Source organism: Pristiophorus japonicus, chromosome 5 (assembly GCF_044704955.1).
Source record: "Pristiophorus japonicus isolate sPriJap1 chromosome 5, sPriJap1.hap1, whole genome shotgun sequence".
Classification (NCBI taxonomy): Eukaryota; Metazoa; Chordata; class Chondrichthyes; family Pristiophoridae; genus Pristiophorus; species Pristiophorus japonicus.
In genome coordinates, this window is record NC_091981.1 from 152,364,806 (window position 1) to 152,387,617 (window position 22,812).

Genomic DNA, 22,812 nt, shown 5'->3' on the forward strand with positions numbered 1-22,812 from the left:
GAATATTGAGCAAATGAGCTGATTCACAATAGTTTTAAGGTTTCATGATATCTGACAGTAGGTCTGATTTTCCAAATGTATGTACCTAGTGCAGAATCTTGCTCAATGGGAACTTAAAGCTTCCCACAATTTTCCACCCATCAGCGAAGTATTCAGAAAACTGAAAACAGAAAAAGATTTTCCCGAATTATTGTGTGGAAAATCACAACATTTACAGCTGAATTGAAACATTGTAAATAGGGCCAAGTTAGTGACAATTTGTTTCGATTAAAAGATTTTACCAGAAATTTGCTTAGATTCAGCTGTGCCTTTACAGTGTTAACATCACCTTTTCCTGAACCTTGTGTATTCTTCATAGTGTGATACATTCAAAAAGTCAAAGCCAGCACACAACCCCAATGGGATGCTAGCCAAACTGGATAGAAATCAGCCTTGCGCTCTGGTGTCCTCAGTTTCAGTTTTGGCCAGTTGAAGATGAGATAGCTGCAGTTATGTCACATGTGAGGAACCCTGTTTTGGCCAGTTTCAGACCTGTTGCATTTTCCTGGTGTTGTATAACCAGTCAAAATCTCAATATTTAGAGGCATTAACTAACTTAATCTAACACTTTGGGAATTAAATTGTTCTTTGGTGGTAGCTCAAAATGGGTGGTAACGAATCAGCCACCTATTTTACAACTCATCTGATTTTCTTTTCCACTGACCTCAAAACTCAGTTTTTAGGGATAATTTTGGGAGACTTTGTGATCAGCATGGAGCCTCAGTAGATGGAATGCAGATCATAGAATCAACCATATGGCCTTATATCTGACCTTGACTCCTGTCTATTGTGGCTGGGAGTAGAGCATCCCATAATTATCCCTTGGTTTCTTTTTTTAAGAGATATGCTGTCACTTAAATTAAGCATCCATTAGCTGAGCAGGTTTCATAGCAATGTTGTGACCATAAAAGTTGTTATAGTATGAATACTATACTAATAGTCACTACCATACATTTCATAATTGCTTTTTCTGTCAACAGCTTATATAGAGGAGGCTTGTATCATCCCCTGCCCTTCCGACTGTAAGCTTAGTGAATGGTCCAATTGGTCTCGCTGCAGCAAATCATGTGGCAGTGGAGTGAAGGTCAGATCCAAGTGGTTGCGTGAGAAGCCATACAATGGTGGAAGACCTTGTCCAAAGCTTGATCACACCAACCAGGTAACTATAAACAAATTTAATGCAGATTTCTGAAATACATATTTTCAAATCTTTGATTGGTTTAACTGTCAAGGCGACTTGATATTTGATTAACTCTCCATGATGAGCCACAACAGCTTTTGCATCAATGAATAGGGGTTTCTGTATATGCATCATCACAAAAGTGGTAGTATAACTAAGGTGTCAGATCAGCAAACTGACTCTAAACCTAACTTAAAAACAAGAGGTTCAAGATCACCTTTAAACCTGCAGTGTAACTGTAATCTAATGTAAAGCCAATTTAAAATAGTCATAATAAGTCTATTAGATCACTTGGAAATATTTTAAATTTAAATTTAATTTTGAATCTCTTAATGGTGGCAGAGGGCTGAAAGTTCTATTAGATATGCAGATGTATAGAAGTATAATATAACTGTTTTTTGATTATGTAGTGGGTTCTTCTTCATTTCAATGTTCTTGCGTCAGCCTAAACTGTTAGGTGAAACTGACCACTAGTGAATGCATAGCACACACAAATGTAGAAACCTAAGCATCGATAGAACATTTAAAAATCAGTTTTGTAACATGTTGAATCATGATTTCTGCCGAATAAACTGTAAACCCACAAATCTACTTCTATTTAGTCCATAAATTATCTTCTGAAGGTGGCATTGTTGCACTGAACAATGGCATGGAGCAGGGACATATTCAAGTTCAACGCCCACGAGATCCCCACTCTTACTGGACAATGTGTCCATGTGGTGTGACCCTCACTGGAATGTGCATGCGTGTGAACAGCAAAGAAGTGTCCTTGGCTGTGGTGTTCACTGCATGGTTGAACAGAGAGATGTTGAATTGAGTTTGTGGCATGGGGCAAATAAATTTAGATGGGAGAGGCAGTCCCTGATGTCTCTTGGAAGACAACTAAAGGGAGCAAAGGCGATGCGCTGGGAGCAGGCCATGCATTCTCCCCCCGCCCAACCCCCACCCTAGCTGTAAGTGTCTGGCCAGGCAGACAAAGAAAGGGAAAGAAATGCATCGAAATATCCCATAAAAATTAAGGTCTTCAAATTTGGAATTCTGCTTTGCCCATAATTTTTGGACTTTGCTTTTGTTTCTATTCAGAGCAACATGCTGAGCACAATGTTGGCAGCAGGCAAACCAAGGCCAATGTATATATGTGGATATCAGAAAATCAATTAAATTAGTTTAAAAAGTACTCCACATGGGATTTGATGTCAAAACCTTTTCTTTAAAGAAAAAATAAAGCAAAAAGAGAATAAATGACGGCATAGTGTGTGATTTAAAAATAAATCAGGCCAACTTCTATCATACGTCTAATCTAGTTTTGCACCTTAGAGACTCATTACACTGATGTGTTCGGCCAAGGCTCATTAAAATGGGCAGCTGGAAAGCAACGGTTAAGAAGTGTAAAAAGAGAAAAGGTTGATTTGCTGTCTAAATAGACACTATGGAGAAAAAATAAATATAAAACTGTCAAGCAGTGCTAAGTCTGTTCCAGACATAAGGGTCAAACAGAAAGTTTGTCTGGAGGGAGGGAAGGAGGAACAGGGAAAAACAAAACAATCAAATTGTATACCCCTCCTCCCCCAGCCCCTGCTTAAGTATACAACTATGTTTTCCCTACAATGTTTACATTATTTATCTGCTATATACATTAGTTTATAAAAAGGACAGGTACAAATATTGTGATAGTAAAAAACAGATTACCCTGTAAAATATATAATAGGTAAAACAAGTTAGAATAGTATGAATAGCACAGATTTAAGGTGACTGACAAAAGAATCAGAGGTGACATGAGGAAAAGCTTTTTTACACAGCGTGTGGATAGGATTTGGAATGCACTGCCTGATAGGCTGGTGGAAACAGATTCAATAGTAGCATTCAAAAGAGAAATTGGATAAATACTTAAAGGAGAAAAAATTGCAAGGATATGGGAAAGAGTGGGGGAGTGGGACTAACTGGATTGCTCTTTGAAAGAATCGGCATGGACTCGATGTGCCAAATGGCATCCTTCTGAGCACTATGATTCTATGATTCTATGAAACGATGTCTGACGTTGTTATGGCTCAGTAATTACTGAATAGTGGGGTGTCAAATCAAGCTTTTTGGAACACCAGGTACCCACTGTAACCCCGATGGGAGTCCAACAGCACAGTTTGGGAAAACACTGGGCCTAGATATACTAAATCCCGACCTTATTTGAGAAAACCTGGTTGGTCTAGGAAGAGGTAGAGTCTCCACCCACTGCTTACAAAACCAGCTATCTCAGAGGCAGGAGGGGCTGGGGAATGGAGTGGGTAACAGGGATTCACTACACTGGGAGTTCACACTTCCCACAACCTTTATGGGACCCAGCATAACAATGGAGGCCAAAGCCAATGAGATAGGGCACACGAGTCCCCAAAAGGGGCACAGATTGGCACTGTGGTGTGGGGGGAAGGGGTGGGGCGGTTCCAAGCTATGGAATCAGCCTAGACCCCTGAAAATGGGGAATTTTTAAAAATTAGATTATTTTTGTATCGGCCCCTTTCACAAAGGGTCAAAGAAGGATCAGAATGGGTTCTGTCCAGCAGCATGAGATGCATCTATGGTGCTACGGGTGCTCACCAGCCCCATGCAAATGAGGTGCCCTGCCTCTGCCCTTGCCCCTGTAACGTTTGCTGTGCATTTGTAGGGTCTACATGTCTGAAGGGAGCTCTTACTAAAATATATCGCTGGACTAAAATATATACACAGTTGAATAGAAATATTCTTAAATTAAAAAAAATATGATGGCCCAGAAAATCCTCACGGACATGACCCCAGCAAGTCGGCTGAGATCATGACTGCTGGTGACCTCTGTCACTGTCTTTACCTTGTACTGGGTTGGTAGGCACCCTTTACAAGGCTCCTTACAAGGGGTACAAGTTTACCCAGACCCAGCTTACGACCCATCTGCCACATTCCACATGAAGTTGACAGAAACCAAGAAATCCAAAACTGATCACATTGGATTTACAAGGCTGAAAATTCTTGTCATCAGAAAACAAAGACTTATCAGTATGGTTTTTAAACATGTTAGGAAATATAATTTGTGTTATTTCATTTTAAACAGAATTGATCTGTATAAACAATGAGTAACTGTGTTGAATAATAATATTATTTTGTCTTTTTTGTGCCTTTCCTTTGACAACTTGTGTGCTCACACCAGGCTCAGGTAAGGCAGTATGATCCACTGTAAAAGTATACGTGTTAATTCTACCTTGCAGTTTGTCTACGTTCATATTTAATTATGTATTTTCATTTATTTCCTGCATTTTGGTGTCAAATCAAAACAAATTTATCTTGTTTGAATTCATTAACTTACGGATGTGTATGGGTTGTGTGTGTATGTGATCATGTATAGTTGTGTGTGTGTAGTGTGTGGATGTGTGTGTGTGGTTGTGTGTAGTTGTGCATGATGATGATGATAGTTGTGTGTGTGATTGTGTGTAGTTGTGCATGATGATGATGATAGTTGTGTGTGTGTAGTGTGTGTGTGTGGATGTGTGTGCATGTGTGGTTGGGTGTGTGTGTGTGGTTGTGTGTAGTTGTGTATGATGATGATGATAGTTGTGTGTGTGTAGTATGTGTGTGTGCGCAAGATCCTGCAAATCCCCTGGGAGGACAGATGCACCAACGTTAGTGTCCTCGATCAGGCCAACATCCCCAGCATCGAAGCACTGACCACACTCGACCAGCTCCTTTGGGTGGGCAACATTGTTCACATGCCTGACACAAGACTCCCAAAGCAAGCGCTCTACTCGGAACTCCTACATGGCAAGCGAGCCCCAGGTGGGCAGAGGAAACATTTCAAGGACACCCTCAAAGCCTCCTTGATAAAATGCAACATCCCCACCGACGCTTGGGAGTCTCTAGCCAAAGACCGCCCTAAGTGGAGAAAGAGCATCCGGGAGGGCACTGAGCACCTCGAGTCTTGTTGCCGAGAGCATGCAGAAAGCAAGCGCAGGCAGCGGAAGGAGCGTGCGGCAAACCAGACCCCCACCCACCCTTTCCTTCAACGACTGTCGGTCCCACCTGTGAAAGGGACTGTAATTCCCGTATTGGACTGTTCAGTTACCTAAGAACCCACTTTTAGAGTGGAAGCAAGTCTTCCTCGATTTTGAGGGACTGCCTATGATGATGATGATAGTTGTGTGTGGGGTTGTGTGTAGTTGTGTATGTGTGGTTGTGTGTAGTTGTGTGTAGTTGTGTGTGTGTGTGTGTGGTTGTGTGTAGTTGTGTGTGTGTGATTGTGTGTAGTTGTATGTGTGTGTGGTTGTCTGTAGTTGTGTGTGGTTGTGTGTAGTTGTGTGTGTGTGGTTGTGTGTGTGTGTGTAGTTGTGTGTAGTTGAGAGACTAGATACCCCATGGTGTTGTTTTCTGTTAGTCAGAGGATATGCTAAAGTGAAATGTCTAACGTGGGATGGCTATAGTGTGACAGGAAGTTAATGTGACATTTACAGGCAGTCCACACTATATACAAGATTTTAATATATTATAGATAACCTAGTAAAGTAATTGATATACATGCAGTATAGTAAATTATATTGCCTATATAACAACAGTCATCTCACCAAGATGTTTCTGAGAGGCTTGATAAGGTGTTATTATAAAAGTGTTATGTATGCAATAAAGGTTCAAACTGAGTACTGTTTAACTAAGCAAGGTACAACCTTGCCTCTGCTTTATTTAGGCCCAAAATGACTGACTCTCAAAATGGCTGGCCTTTTATACCTGAGCAGCACCATGTGCTTGCTGCTCAGTGGCCTCCAACAATGACGCCATCTGGTGGCTACAAACAAAATGTACATACATGACAATACCCCCCTCTCAGATCTTATCACAGTCTTTCACAGGTTGAGACGGTCCGGTGCTTTGCGCTCCCGGGTGGACCATCTCAGTTCGATTCCAGCCTTGGGTGAGTGTGCGGCGTCTGTTGTGGCTGATGGCTGGATGACTGACTTGTTGGGGGTGGCAGTGGCCATGTTAGGAATTGCAAGTCCATTTTTATTGAACAGGTCCGTGATGGAAATTCCGGGTTCACTGATGACCCTCGAGTCCTCTGAAGTCTGCTGATAGGTTGGTTGGTCGTCGATGGTTTCTTCGTCCGACTGTTCTGGCTTGTCTGTGTGCCTCAGCTTTATCTGATCCATGTGTTTCCTGCAGTTTGCCCATTCTTGAGCCGAATAATGAATACTCTGTTGCCCTCCTTGACCATGACCGTACCAGCGATCCATTTGGGACCCTGACCATAGTTCAACACATATACAGGATCATTAACAGAAATCTCACGTGACACAGTTGCACGATCGTGGTACCCTTGTTGACTTTGGCTTCTTATTCAACATGATTATTTAAATCCAGGTGTACAAGAGATAGCTTAGTCTTAAGACCTCTTTTCATCATGAGTTCAGCAGGCGAGACCACTGTGAGTGTGTGGGGTCTTGTCCTGCAACTCAGCAGTATGCAGGACATGCGGGTCTGCAGTGACCCTTGGGTTACTTCCCTCATGCTTTGCTTGATAATTTGTACTGCACATTCTGCTTGCCCATTGGATGCAGGCTTGAACCATGCTGACCTTACATGTTTTATGCCATTAAGTTTCATAAACTCCTGAAACTCCTGACTGGTGAAGCACAACCCATTGTCGCTCACCACTATGTCAGGTAGACCTTGTGTCGCGAACATGACATTGAGATTCTCTATGGTTGCCGTAGACGTGCTAGATGACATGTTTATGCATTCTATCCACTTCAAATAAGCATCCACCACCACTAAAAACATCTTGCCCAGGAAGGGACCTGCAAAATCTACATGGATCCTGGACCAAGGTTTGGATAGCCATGACCACAGACTCAGCGGCGATTCCGCTGGTGCTTTGCTGAGCTGCATGCAGGTGTTGCACTGATGCACGCATGCTTCCAGCTCAGAATCAATACCTGGCCACCATACATGGGACCTGGCGATGGCCTTCATCATCACTATACCCGGATATGTGCTATGTAACTCACGCACGAACTACTCTCTCCCTTTCTTAGGCATTACAACGCGATTGCCCCACAATATGCAATCTGCTTGAATAGACAGTTCGTCCTTGTGACAAATGAACGTTTTGGCCTCCTCGCACATTTGCTGAGGAACGGCAAACTAATCCCCTTTGAGGATGCAACCCTTTACCACTGATTAAAATCGGGTCCTGGCTGGTCCAGGTCTTAACTTGTTGAGCCGTGACAGGGGTTCCTTCACTCTCTAAAGCAACCATGATTAACATTAGATCCGCCGGTTGTGGCATTTCCACCTCTGGTGTGGGCAACGGCAACCGGCTCAAAGAATCGGCACAATTCTCTGTGCCAGGTCTGTGACGAATGAAATAATCATAGGCAGATAATGTCAGCGCCCACCTTTGGATGCAGGATGAATCGTTGGTATTGACACCTTTGCTCTCGGAAAACAATGAAATGAACGGCTTGTGATCAGTCTTTAATTCGAACCTCAGACCAAACAGGTATTGATGCATCTTTTTAACACCCCATACACACATGCTAAAGCTTCTTTTTCTACCATACTGTAGGCTTTTTCCGCTTTAGACAAACTTTTGGATGCATACGCGACAGGTTGAAGTTTCCCGACTCATTGGCTTGTTGGAGTACGCAACCAATTCCATATGACGATGCGTCACAGGCCAAAAATAAACATTTACATGGGCCATAATATATAAGCAGCTTGTTCGAGCAAAGCAGATTGGTGGCTTTCTCCAAAGCTCTGTCTTGCGATGCGCCCCACACCCAGTTGTCGCCTTTTCTCAATAGCATGTGCAGTGGTTCTAGTAAGGTGCTCAATTTAGGTAGGAAGTTACCAAAGTAGTTGAGTAGACCCAGGAACGAACGCAGCTCCATCACATTCTGTGGCTTGGGTGCATTCTTGATGGCCTTGGTTTTCATGTCAGTAGGTCTGATGCCATCAGCGACGATTTTCCTCCTGAGGAATTCGACTCCGGTGTCATGAAGATGCACTTTGAGCGTTTCAGTCTGAGTCCCATTCTATCCAAATGCAATAGAATCTTTTCCAGTTGCTCAGATGTTCCTTGGAGTCATGACCGGTGATCAGGATGTCATCTTGGAACACGACGGTTCTGGGTTCAGACTTCAGTTGACTTTCCATATTCCTCTGGAATATTGCTGCAGCTGACATCAAGTCCAGTTTGGTGAACGACTTCCCTCTGGCTAGCGTCGCAAACAAGTCATCAGCCTTCGGTAATGGGTATGATCTTGTTTCAAAACCCTGTTGATCGTAGCCTTGTAGTCTCCACAGATTCTGACTGTGCCATCACTTTTCAGACAAGGAACAATGGGACTGGCCCATTCATTGAATTCGACTGGTGATATGATCCCTTCACGCTGGAGTCTGTCCAGTTCAATTTCAACCTTCTCTCTCATCATATACGGCACTGCCCAAGCTTTATGATGGACGGGTCTTGCATCTGAGTCCATGTGGATCTGCACCTTGGCTCCCATGAAGTTGCCGATACCCGGTTCGAACAGCGAGGGGAACTTGCTCAATACTTGGGCACATGTATCTTCCTCCGATGACAACACCTTTATGTCATTCCAGTCGCATCTGATTTTCTCCAATCAGCTCCTGCCGAGCAGCGTTAGGCCATTGCCTGGAACAATCCACAGCGGTAACTCGTGAACCGCACCATTATATGACACATTAATTTGTGCATTGCCAATCACCTTTATCAGTACTTTGGTGTACATATGCAGCTTGGCATTAACAGGGCTCAGCCTGGGCCTCACAGTCTTGGTATCCCACAGCTTATAAAATGATCTCTCGTTCATGATCGATTGACTCGCCCCTGTGTCCAGTTCCATCGATACCGGTATCCCGTTAAACTTCACATGAATCAAAATTGGTTTACTCTTGGTTATGAAAGAGTACAGTCCATACACTTCCTCCTCTGGCATCTCGCATTGCATATCCGGATCCGCGCTTTCTGACTCTCATCCTCCACGAGGTGTGTCGCAGCACACTTGCTCATCTGCGGACACTTGCGCTGGAGATGTCCCATTCTCAGACAGCCTTTGCAACTGTTTTGCTTAAATCGGCACTGCTGGTGCCGATGATTTCCCCCACAACGCTAACACGGAGAAGTCGGATACATTCCCGCTGGCGGACTTTGGGCAGCCACAGGTTTCACGAACGCAGCCGGATAGGCCCTGCCATGTGCCGCTCTGCCGAACGCCAAATCAATTGCATTTACAGTACTTGCCGAGGTTCGGTTCTTCACCGCTATTTGCTTTAGACTCCTGTCTGTCGTCATACATGATTGAGTGATCAGGATGGTCTTTTTTAAATCCAACTCCCCCACCGCCAGAAGTTTGCACAGGATCACCTCGCGATTGATACCGATAACAAAGAAGTTGCGCAGCATGTCTGCCAATACCCTCCCGAACTTGTACGGTTCAGCTCGACGTCTCAGGTCGGCAATAAATTCCGTCGCGCTCTGGCCCTCCGATCGAACGTGTGTATAAAACATGTGTCTCGAGATGATGATGCCATTGTCTGGCTTGAGGTGCTCCCGTACCAATGTATACAACTCCTCGTACGTTTTCTCTGTTGGATCACTAGGCATGAGTAGATTCTTTATCAGACCGTAGATCTGTGAACCGCACACAATGAGGAACATATCAATGAAAAAAAAATTGCCCATTTACACTTACTGACCCACAATAAATTTACTCCAAATCCTCGAAAAATATCAATGTAAAATAAATTTACCCAACTTCAGAGCCAACACCTCGGGGCCCGATGACACCTTGGGGCCCGACGACACCTCGGGGTCCGATGGCCCGCCGACACCTCAGGGTTTGACAACACCTCGGGGCCCGACAGTCCGCCGACACGTTGGGTGCACACACACATTGAAAACACGTGACCTCCCCTTATCCGGAATATCCCTCATTCGAAACAGGCCAGGTCCCGAGAGTTCTGGATAAGGGAGGTTCAACCTGTACTAACTTATGTGGCCATAGTTTGACTTTTTTTTAATCAATTCACTATATATTAAAGTGACTCAAAGAAAATAGCAGTATTTACTCTTACCTTTACCTTTACCTTTAGTTATTATAATATTTTGCACATTTCTAACGTTTCTTGCTCTTTCTTACGATGTGTTTATATTTCATTCTGACACTAACCCTGTAGTGTAAATCCAGAGTCAAGGCCAAACCTGACTCTGAAAAGAATCAGCATGACACGCCATGGAAAACGCGGCCTCATGCTCCTTTGGTTTGATATCATATGGAGTATAAATCCACTTAGGTACTATTTTATCTTAACTGACAATAATTTAAATGTTTAAAATTTCTCTTTTCAAATATTTAAGTTTTATCTCCTGGGAGGGGAGCTCAGAATATGCGTGTAAGCACAGTTGTATAAAACTTTCTCCTCAGCAGGATCATTGGAGTTCTAGCCACATAGGAGCCAGGCAGTGTAAACAGGATATGGCTGGACTCCTTACTCAGTAGCTGCAACATAAATGCAAACTTCTTAGCCTCTGATACTGGCAGCAAACATTTTACGAAAGCGAATAAGTCTCTTTTTCATAGACAGGTTCAGCACATATTTTACAAGAGCAAATATTTTCTGAGTTTTCTCTGAATTAAATGAAGGATTGCTCCTTTTGTACTTGTCTCATTCACGGCTATTGGAAGATTCCTATTGAACTCACAGTATCTTTGCACAGTCATCACCATCATTAATTCTGGTATCCCCACTGCCACTTTTTTTTCTTTATGCCAATAATTATAGTTGGCTGTTTTGCAATATCAACCAAGGTCATCTTCTACTTTATCCCACCTTTGATCTTTGGTTTTCCTCTGGGGCTTTTTCCAAAGGCTTCTCAAATCAAACCCTGCGCAGCTGCAATAATGATCCAATCCATCATGTAGCCTGGGGTAGCAGAGGGACAATGAATGGCATCTTTTGGTTGTGAATGTGTTGAGCTGCAAAAAAAAACCTTTTGCTCCTGAGAGAGTAGAAATCAAAAGTTGAGCCCAATTCTGGTGCTAGTGAACTAGGAGGAGGACCGTAAGGTTAGTATTTGAAGTAACTAATATTTATTTAAGTCAGTATTATGTGCATCATTATCATAGGTATACGAGGTGGTTCCCTGCCACAGCGACTGCAGTCAGTACGTGTGGATAGCAGAGCCATGGAGTGTGTGCAAAGTGAGCAATGTGGACCTAAAGGATAACTGTGGCGAAGGAGTGCAAACTCGGAAAGTGAGGTAAAGCTAAATATAATTAATATCTTATTTCAAAGGTCTGATTTGAAATTGCATGATATTGTTCATTCACATAAAAAGAAGCTTCTGCTCCCCTGATAGTTCAGAGGATAATTCAGTGCACAGTGTTGGTGTTGACCAATACAGACCAGGAAGGCCTAGGTTTAATCACTGGTCTGTCCTAAGTTAGTTAATCTCAGACAGAGCAGTGTTGGGAACACACAATTGATTCCAAATCTCACGAAGGGAAAACGCAGCTATAGTCCATGGTCCTGATCATCATGCGGTATCTGTTACCTGCTCCATTTACCCCATTCCCACTAAACTGCAGACTACCCAAGTTCCCTTCCTGGCCCCTATGCTATCTGACGTTATAACTGGTTCCCTCTCTCAGGGACTGTCACCCTACCACCATCATTACCTCCTCCTCAAAAAATCCACCCTCGACTCCTCTGCTTCTGCAAACCATTGGCACCTTGTGCAACTGCCCTCCATCCAACCCACTATTGGCTGTCATGCCATCAGTCACCTAGGCTCCGTGCTCTGAAATTTCCTCCCTAAACCTTGGCTTTTTCACACGTCTCTCCTCCTTTTAGACCTTTCTTTAAAATCAACTCTTTGACCAAGTTTTTAGTCGCACCCCACCCGAATACCTCCTTCTTTGACAATGTCCATGTTTTCTTTGTGCCTCGGGACATTTTCCTGCACTATATAAATGCAAGTAGCTTTTGAAATCAGGAATGGGGTTGTCACCTTCAAAATAATCAGTTGGAACTGATGTTAAAGCCAAATGTGCTGATGGCCCTGATGGTATTCACCATAAGGTATCAAAATAAATGGGGACTGTATTGTGCTGGCTCATATATTTAACAGTTTGCTGAGGTCAAGGATTGTTGCCATGAATTGAAGTGAGACCCAAGAGGAGCCGATAGTTCAAAAGCGGAGTAAGTCCGAACCTGGAAATTACGGGATGTTAGTTAGATGTTAGTTAGATAGGCAACCTGCTAGAAATAATTATTACAGATGTGCTCTATGAGTATTTGGAAGGAGCAGAGGTTATTCTGCAATCACAACATGAATTTTGGAAACTAATGTCCTGTTTCATCAAGTTGTTTTAAATTTTTGAAGCGGACACAATGTTAGTAGATGTTATAGCCCAGTTGATACTGTTTCATTTATTTTTTAAAAACCTTCAATGAAGGTTGTTAGTAAGGCTGCATCTTGTGAGTTAGGTAGTCAAATTTTATACTGGATAGCAAATTGGTTGTTATATATGGTAGCTGTGTGTGTTGGCTCCGGGCACTAGTGGATCTCTGCCAGGACTATGTTCCCCATCTTTATCAATTATGTGGATGAAAGCAATGGTGGAACAATTCTTAAGTTTGCTGATGACAAAAAGCTATGAGAGGAAGTTAGGACTTTAGATAAAATAAATAGACCTCATGCTGATCCTGATACAATGGGGCTGAAATTGCTCCCGCCTGAAATGGGGCGGACGCACCCGGTTTCAATGGTTTTTACCGCAGCTGTGGTTGAGGTCGCCGCTTGAGGGAAATTCCGCTCTTTGTTGGATTGCTTTATTTGGATCCAGAAGTCGCTCTTAATGGGGATGGTGACTACACGAGAGGGATGGAAGTTTGGGTGGTGCAGAATGGCCGCCACGATGACGGTCACCCAAGAGGGTGTGCCAGACTGCCTGTTAGTGGCCCAGCCGAACCTCTGGGCATAATTGTCAGGCTGACATGGTAGTCGGCCGACAAAAAAAAAACGCAGCGGCAGTGCATCTTCCCCTTTAAGGACAGCCGCACCATCATTGCAGAAGGCCACAGCCTCACTGGACCACCGGGAAAAAACAGATTTTGTCACCACCTGACGGGCCAAAGATTTTCAGAGGGGAATGTTGCCATCGGGGGGGTGGGGGGGGTGGGGGGGCGGCGGTAGATCGTGATGATGACGCACTTAGCACCGATTGACAGCAGCGGAGCGATAGGGGCGGGATCAAGGTAATTGCGCTGGCAGCGGCCATTCCACAAAAAGTCAGCAGCCAATCCACTCCACAGCGTGGCTGCTGATTTGCGGTGGTAACAGGCCTTAAGGAGAGGGGCAATTTTGGCCCTAATGAGTCCTGTTGTGACAGATGTCCTCCAAAGTTAATAAATATGGATGTTATAATGGCCAATCAAGAGAACGTCCTCCAAGAAAATTCCCAAAGATAAATACCTATAATATTTATGGATCTGTTATGAGTTCTGATAAAATATACACGGTAGAGAAACTTCTCTAACTAACCAACAGCAGTTTTTGAGTTGAGGGATAACTGATTAATAAAGCTAAGTATCGACTTAATGATCTTCATTTCGGCTACTTGATGGTAAATCAGTGTCAGAGCAGTGGGAGGCATTCAAGGAAGAGATCCTGAGGGTACAAAGCAAGTATGTTCCCTTAAAAAAAAACGGTGGGGCTAACAAATCTAGAGCCCCCTGGATGTCAAGGGACATATAGGATAAGATAAAGAAAAAAAAGGAAGCTTATGACAGATACCGAGAATTCAACGCTGCAGAAACTCTAGCAGAGTATAAGAAGTGCATGGGGTGCAATTAAAAAGATACCAGGAAATGAAAAAAAGAGCATGAAAGAATGTTGGCAAGTAAAATCAGGGAAAACCCAAAGATGTTTTATAAATAGATTAAAAGCAAGAGGACAACTAGAGAAAGAGTGGGGCTTATTAGAGATCATAAAGGAAATCTGTGTGTGGAGGCGGAAGACGTGGGTAGGATTCTTAATGAATACTTTGCATCCATTTTCACAAGAGAGGCGATGCAGACTTTGCAATGAGGAAGGAGGAGTATGAAATATTAGATGAGACAAACATGGTGAGAGAGGAAGTAATAAGGGGCTTAGCAGATTTGAAAGTAGATAAATCCCCAGGCCCAGATGAAATGTATCCCAAGCTGTTAAGAGAAGCAAAAGAGGAAATAGCAGAGGCTCTGACCCTCATTTTCCAATGCTCTCTGGCTACAGGTGTGGTGCCAGAGGACTGGAGGACGGCTAATGTTGTATCTTTGTTTAAAAAGGGAGAAAGGAATAGACCGAGTAATTATAGGCTAGTCAGCCTAAACTCAGTGGTGGGAAAATTATTGGAAAAAATCCTGAGGGACAGGATAAATCTTCATTTGGAAAGACATGGATTAATCAACGAAAGTCAGCTTCGATTTGTCAAGGGAAGGTCATGTCTGACTAACCTGATAGAATTTTTCGAGGAGCTAACCAGGAGGGTCGATGAGGGCAATGCGTATGATGTAGTGTATATGGAATTTAGAAAAGCTTTTCATAAGGTCCCACATGGCAGACTGGTGATGAAAGTATTAGCCCATGGGATCCAAGGCAAGGTGGCAAGTTGGATCCAAAATTAGCTCAGAGGCAGGAAGCAAAGGGTAATGGTTGATGGGTATTTTTGTGACTGGAAGGCTGTAACCAGTGGGATTCTGTAGGGTTCAGTGCTGTGTCCCTTGTTTTTGTGGTTATATATCAATGACTTGGACTTAAATGTTTGGGAGTATGATTAAGAAGTTTGCAGATGGCACTAAAATAGTCTGTGTGGTTGTTAATGAAGAAGAAAGCTGCGGACTGCAGGAAGATATCAATGTACTGGTCAGGTGGGCGGAACATTGGCAAATGGAATTCAACCCAGATAAGCGTCCGTGCCAGCCGACCAAGAGCTATCCAGCCTAATCCCACTTTCCAGCTCTTGGTCCATGTGAGGTAATGCATTTGGGGAGGTTTAACAAGGCAAGGAAATACACATTAAATGGTCCGACACTGAAAAGTGTAGAGGAACAAAGGGAGTGCAGGTCCACAGATCTCTGAAAGTAGCAGGCCAAGTAGATAAGGTGGTTAAGAAGGCATATGGAATACTTGAGTTGAATATTAGTCGAGGCATGGAATACAAGAGCAAGGACGTAATGCTTGAACTCTATAAAACACAGGTTAGGCCACAGCTGAAGTACTGTGTGCCGTTCTGGTCACCACATGACAGGAAATATGTGATTACACTGGAAAGAGTGCAAAAGAGATTTACAAGAATGTTGCCTGGACTGGAGAATTTTGGCTATGAGGAATGATTGGAAATGCTGGGTCTGTTTTCTTTGGAACAGAGGAGGCTAAGGAGAGATCTGATTGAAGTGTATAAAATTATGAGGGGCCTGGATAGACTGGATAGGAAGGACCTGTTTCCCTTGGCAGAGGGGTCAACAACCAGAGGGTATAGATTTAAAGTAATTGGACGGAGGTTTAGAGGAAATAGGAGGGGAAATTTCTTCACCCAGAGGGTGATGGGGCTCTGGAACTCACTGCCTGAAAGGGTGGTAGAACCCTCACCACATTTAAAAGATACTTGGATGTGCACTTAAAGTGCAGTAACCTTCAGGGCTATGGACCAAGAGCTGGAAAGTGGGATTAGACTGGTTAGCATGGACACAATGGGCCGAAATGGCCTCCTTCCATGCTGTAAATTTCTATGATTCTATGATTTAACATTTTGGATTTTGAACAAATGAAGGGGCTGACTCAAGTGCATGTGTAAAACTAAACATTTATTCTGACATTAGGTGTATGCAGAATACAATGGATGGTCCCATTGAACCTGTTGAAGACTACCTCTGTGATCCAGAGGAGATGCCACTGGGATCCAGACAATGCAAGCTGCCATGTCCTGCTGATTGTGTTATGTCTGAATGGACATCCTGGAGCAGGTGTCCTCTGGTAATATGACAGTAACTGGTTGCACTGAATATTGTACCTGCTGGCTCCTTTATTTCATGTACAAATTTGGTTTTCGTGGTAATTTACTTGTAGCATGTTAAACTACTTTGTCTAGAAATATGTTAATTTCTAAAAACAACACATTACAATTAATTTCAACAATAAAACAAGCCATGTGTAATAATGTTGACAAAACCCTTGAAACTGCCCCTTTACCTTGAATAAAACAGAGACCTCGGGGTAGATTTTGACTTTGTGCGATATTGTAAAATGGGTGATAGCAAATCAGCAGCCTATTTAAATCTTTCCTGATTTTATTTCCATTGACTTGTAATGCAGAAATTCTTCTTGTATAATGCAGAAATGGACAGACATTCTGTATGAGTAGGTCTTGCCATGAGTCATGTAAAAGTGCATGTATATTTTATTTCAGCCTTGTAACAGTAGCAGTGTTCAAGAGAGGTCAGCACTTCCATTAAGGCAGCCTGGGGAAGGGAAACCATGTCCAGTTGAAACCGAGACTAAACCCTGCAATCTGAACAAGAACTGCTTTCACTATGTATACAATGTTACAGGTAACTGTGGCTTTCTTCGCATTGTTATTGAATAAGATTTTCAATGTTTCTATGCAACCTTTTTCAGTGAAGAATCACAGTAGCATAGTGGTTATATTACTGAACTAGTAATCCAGAGGCCTGGATTAATGATCCAGAGACTTGAGTTCAAACCACACCTCAGCAGCTGGGGAATTTAAATTCAGTTAATTAAATAAATCTGGAATAAAAAGCTAGTATCAGTAGTGGTAACCATGACACCAGCAGATAATCGTAAAAACCTATCTGGTTCACGAATGTCATTTTGGGGAGAAAATCTGCCATCCTTACCCAGTCTGGCCTAAATGTGGTTAACTCTTAACACCCTCTGAAATGGCCTAGCAAGTCACTCAGTTGTATCAAACCGCTACGAAAAACGATAATAAGAATAAAACCAGATGGATCACCCGGGATAGATCTAGGCACTGGATTCGGACATGACATCGGCACCCCTAGCCCAGTCAACCTTACAAAGTCCTCCTCACTAACATCTGGGGACGCGCCAAAATTGGGAGAGCTGTCCAGCAGACTAGTCAAATAACATTCTGACATAGTCCTGCTCACTCAATCATACCTTTTAGAAAATGTCCCAGACTCCTCCATCACCATCCCTGGGAATGTCCTATCCCATCGATAGGACATACCCACCAGAGCAGGCAACACACAGTCAGTAAGGACTGGCCTTGGGAGCCCTCAGCATTGACTCCGGACCCCATGAAGTCTCGTGAATTCAGGTCAAACATGGACAAGGAAATCTCTTGCTGATTATCACCTACCACCCTCCATCAGCTGATGAATTAGTACTCCTCCATATTGAACACCACTTAGAAGAAGTACTGAGGGTAACAAGGGCACAGAATGTACTCTGCGTGGGGGACTTCAATGTCCATTACCTAGAGTGGCTCGGTAGAACCACTACTGACCCAGCTGGCCAAGACATGAAAAACATAGTTTCCAGGCTGGGCCTGTGGCAGATGATGAGAGGACCAACAAGAGGGGGAAATCTACATGACCTAGTCCTCACCAATCATCCTGTTGTAGATGCTTCTGTGCATGATAGTATTGGTAAGAGTAACCACTGCATAGTCCTTGTGGAGACGAAGACCCATCTTAACTCTGAGGACACCCTCCATCGTGTTGTGCGGCATTACCACCATTTTAAGTGGGATAGATTCAGGACAGATCAAGCAGCTCAAAACTGGGCATCCATGAGGTGCTGTGGGTCATCAGCAGCAACAGAATTGTATTCCATCACAATCTGAAACCTCATGGCCTGGCATATTCCTAACTCGACCATCACCATCAAGACGGGATCAACCCTGGTTCAATGAATAGTGTAGAAGAGCATGCCAGGAGCAGCACCAGGCGTACCTAAAATGAGGTGCCAACCTATGAAGCTACAACATAGGATTACATGCATGCTAAACAGCGAAAGCAACATGCTGTAGACAATGCTAAGTGATCCCCCAATCAACGGATCAGATCAAAGCTCTGCAGTCCAACCACATCCGGTCATTAATGGTGATGGACCATTAAACAACTAACAGGAGGAGGAGGCTCCATGAAAATCCACATGCTCAATGATGGCGGAGCCCAGCACATGAGTGCAAAAGACAAGGCTGAAGCGTTCGCAACCATCTACAGCCAGAAGAGGCGAGTGGATGATCCATCTCGGCCTCCCCTTGAGGTCCCCACCATCACAGAGCCAGTCTTCGGCCAATTCAATTTACTCCACGTGATATCAAGAAGTGGCTGAGCTCACTGGAAACAGCAAAAGCTATAGGCCCTGACAACATCCCGGCTGTAGTGCTGAAGACTTGTGTTCCAGAACTAGCCGCGCCTCTAACCAAGCTGTTCCAGTACAGCTACAACACTGGCATCTACCCGACAAAGTGAAAAATTCCCCAGGTATGTCCTGTCCACAAAAAGCAGGACAAATCCAATCCGGCCAATTACCACCCCATCAGTCTACTCTCAATCATCAGCAAAGTGATGGAAGGTGTTACCGACAGTGCTATCAAGTGGCACTTATTCACCAATAACCTGCTCATTGATGCCCAGTTTGGTTTCCGCCAGGACCACTCGGCTCCAGACCTCATTACAGTCTTGGTCCAAACATGGACAAAAGAGCTAAATTCCAGAGGTGAGGCGAAAGTAACTGCCCTCGACATCAAGTCAGCATTTGACCGAATGTGGCATCAAAGAGCACTAGTAAAACTGAAGTCAATGGGAATCAGGGGGAAAACTCTCTACTTGCCGCAGTCATACCTAGCGCAAAGGAAGATGGTTGTGGTTGTTGGAGGCCAGTCATCTCAGCCCAAAGACATTGCTGGAGCAGTTCCTCAGGGCAGTGTCCAAGGCCCAACCATCTTCAGCTGCTTCATCAATGACCTTCTCTCCATCATAAGGTCAGGATTGGGGATGTTGGCTGATGATTGTATACTCCTCAAATAACGAAGCAATTCATGTCTGCAGGCAGCAAGACCTGAACAACATTCAGGCTTGGCTGATAAGTGCCAAGTAACATTTGCTCCACACTAGTACCAGGCTGACCATCTCCAATAAGCGAGAGTCTAACCACCTCCCCTTGACATTCAAAGCATTGATCGTTGAATCCCCCACCATCAACATCCTGGACCAGAAACTCAACTGGACCAGCCATATAAATACTGTGGCTACAAGAGCAGATCGGAAGCTGGGTATTCTGTACCTCCTAACGCACCTCCTGACTCCCCGAAGCCTTTCCATCATCTACCAGGCACACGTCAGGAGTGTGATGGAATACTCTCCACTTGCCTGGATGAGAGCATCTACAACAACACTCGAGATGCTCGACACCATCCAGGACAAAGCAGCCCACTTGATTGGCACACCATCCACCACCTTAAACATTCACTCCCTCTATCACCAGCGTACCATGGCGGCAGTGTGTACCATCTCTAAGATGCACTGCCGCAACTCGCCAAGGCTTCTTCGATAACATCTTCCAAACCTACCACATAGAAGGACAAGGGAAGCAAGCACATGGGAACACCATCATCTGCAGTTCCTGACCAAGTCACACACCATCCTGACTTGGAAATATATCACCATTCCTTCATCGTCAGTGGGTCAAAATCCTGAAACTCTCTAGCTAACAGCACTGTGGAAATACCTTCACCACCACATGGACTGCAACGGTTCAAAAAGGCAGCTCACCATCACCTTCTCGAGAGCAATTAGGGATGGGCAATAAATGTTGGTTTTTCCAGCGGCACCCACATCCCATGAATGAATTTTTTAAAAGCTCAAGTGATCTAGGATTTCTTCCACAAACAATAGATTCTATTCATGTAAAATGTTAAAATTTCCATAGTTTAAAATTGATTCCCTAAATCTGCTTCATGATCACTGTTGGTTATTAAGTGATCCGTGGGACAGAATCAATTGAGCGATGTTTATGTCAGTGCAGCAGTGCTTGTACTTAAAATTGGGAAGGTAGCAGGACCAAAATACCAAGGGAAAGGGAAGTGCCATCTTACATCTGATTCAATTTTTGAGCAGACATTGATCTAGGTGTCCCCTCCTAGGATCAATCCAAGGACCGCTTCCAGCGAAGCAACCAGCCCAACTTCATCCTCGTGGAACCGGTGAGCAGCCTCTGGACTCCTGATTGGCATCCGCAGCTCGCCAGCAATGTGCTAATGAGGCCTGATGCCCAATTTTGGGTGAGCCTCAGGCCTCCAGCACTCCCTATTCCAGGCCCAAAAACAGACTGAAATGAATTTCCATAACAGTAGGTGGGCTGAATGTTAAGCCTAATTACATTCAGAAAATTGATGTCCTGCAATGCCAGAGATGACCACTTACAGAGGAACTAGGAATAATATCCAGCTTCTGATGTGGTGCTACATGTCACCTGAAGTATTGATACCCCACCTTCTACATTTTATATTACAGCATTTCTGCCAATAACGGGCCTGCCAGCCCTGTAATATAAACACTGATTAAATGGCCTTCAATGCAACATCGAATCCTTTCATTTTCTTGCTTCTTATATTAAGTATATACTGTGAGGCTCATAATTATCTTCTGTTTCATAGATTGGAGCACCTGTCAGTTGAGTGATAAAGCAGTCTGCGGTAATGGAATTAAAACACGAATGCTGGACTGTGTTCGCAGTGATGGGAAGTCGGTCGATCTCAAGTTCTGCAAAGAGGTATGTCACATGTTATAAGTGCTGCTCCTGGAGGAAACTACAAAGAAATGGGCCAAAAATTGCAGTCGGAGATTTCCCAGATGCCTCTGACCACAAAAAAAATGAAAATACCTGATGGTCTCACTCCAACAAAGACTTAGGGTCTGAGACTAGCTGCGCAGCCCAGCGCTGAGGCCCATACATCACAGGAGTGTATGCGCTTCCTGGGGTCACGTGGGTCTGGACCACCAATCACAATGTAGTGTTCTCATCATAGTAATGGGAGTTCCAAGCTCCCATTACTATCATTGAGAATAGCCCTAAAAACAAAAAAAAAATGCACACATCAATAAAAAATATCCCTAAAATCAAATAAAACATAAACATTAATTAAAAAAACACTTCACTTTTTTTAATTAATAAAAATTGAATTAAATTAAATGTTTCAGAGAAAAATGTATTTAAAAAAAATGTTTTAATAGTGTTAAACATAAATTTACCTTCATGGGCAAGGTTTCAAATGTAAAAGTAAGTAATAAAAATTATTTTTTCTATCTTTTAAAACTCTTACGCTGGTAAAAGCAGGCCTTATGCCTGCTTTTACCGGGTGTAAGAGTTTGAAGGACATTCGCTGGGCACGAATTGGGGAAACAGTCCAAATCTCCGCCCGCGAAAGCCCTTCTCCCGGGGATGCGTGTGATCTGTTTTGACAGATTGCAAGTGTTGGGTTTAGGCACATGTGCTTCGCGCGCCTATACTCAGAACTTGTGGGGCCTCTTCGGGTGCGTGTACACATCGTACGCACCTGGAGAGGTTACAATTTATGGGCAAATAGCTTTGTTCGACATCGTGCTTCATCAGCTCACTGAACACAGATACTTTTTCCCAATCATTTCCGGACTATTAAATATTACTTTAGATGAGCTTTCCAGCCCCACCCCCGCACCCCAGCCCCTAAGCCAACCTGCCGCAATCAGCCTCCCTTCCCGCGATCTCATCCCTCTCCATGATCTCCATTCTCTCCGGTCCCAGGCTGCAGCCTTATAGCGCAAGCTTTCCCGCCAACAGCCTCTCAATCTGGCTGGCTGCCGGCTGGAAAATAGAGAACAAAATTCAAATGAGGTTCTGCCATTAAATTCAGTAGGACCTCCGCGGGGCCTGTAACTCCTGGTTTCTCGACCACGACAAGTCCCACCCACTAATGTTCCCTATCATTTTGGCGCAGCCATACAATTGTTTGCGTGTGCGCAGTTATTTCCTTTGTAAAGCCAGTGAGTGGCCTGCGCGGGATCTCCAGGCCGCTAAACGGGAACATTGCTCCCCCGCCTCCCCGTAAATATTGTGGCTATTATCTTTCCAAGTTGCAGTTGATAACATTGCTTTTTGGTTCCATTGCATGGCATACAATAAAAAGTTAGGTAACCAGTAAATATTTGCATATAAAAATTCAAAAGGGAATTCTCCAGGTAGCTACTAATACAGCAAACACCTCCATAGCACGCTGTGTCAGTGGCATAACGTGTATAAATCAGATTGCCCACATAGGGTTCCAGGTCTGAGCTGTATCATTTAAGAAAAGGAGAGAGAAGGAGGGAGGGAGGAGGGCATGAGAGAGAAAGAAAGAAATACTGGGGTGATAAGCCAAGCATTTAGTTGCATGGAAATAAGAGAAAATCTGAAGCACCTGATGAAGTGCAGCACTGACAGAGACCCATGTGCACACCTTACCACCATAATGAGCACATACAAATCTCTATTGGGGTGGAGGGTC

General features: G+C 43.8%; 1 protein-coding gene across 2 annotated transcripts in view; it reads left to right on the forward strand.

Annotated features, from left to right (window-relative positions):
- LOC139264479 (thrombospondin type-1 domain-containing protein 7A-like) overlaps positions 1-22,812 on the forward strand; it is a 757,124-nt gene that overhangs the window by 663,303 nt on the left and 71,009 nt on the right. For both annotated transcript variants that reach the window (XM_070881020.1, XM_070881021.1), the window contains 5 exons: positions 1,020-1,198; positions 11,380-11,513; positions 16,118-16,271; positions 16,705-16,846; positions 20,947-21,062. In XM_070881020.1, coding sequence (XP_070737121.1) covers positions 1,020-1,198; positions 11,380-11,513; positions 16,118-16,271; positions 16,705-16,846; positions 20,947-21,062 — 725 coding nt within the window. The remainder of the gene's footprint in view (positions 1-1,019; positions 1,199-11,379; positions 11,514-16,117; positions 16,272-16,704; positions 16,847-20,946; positions 21,063-22,812) is intronic.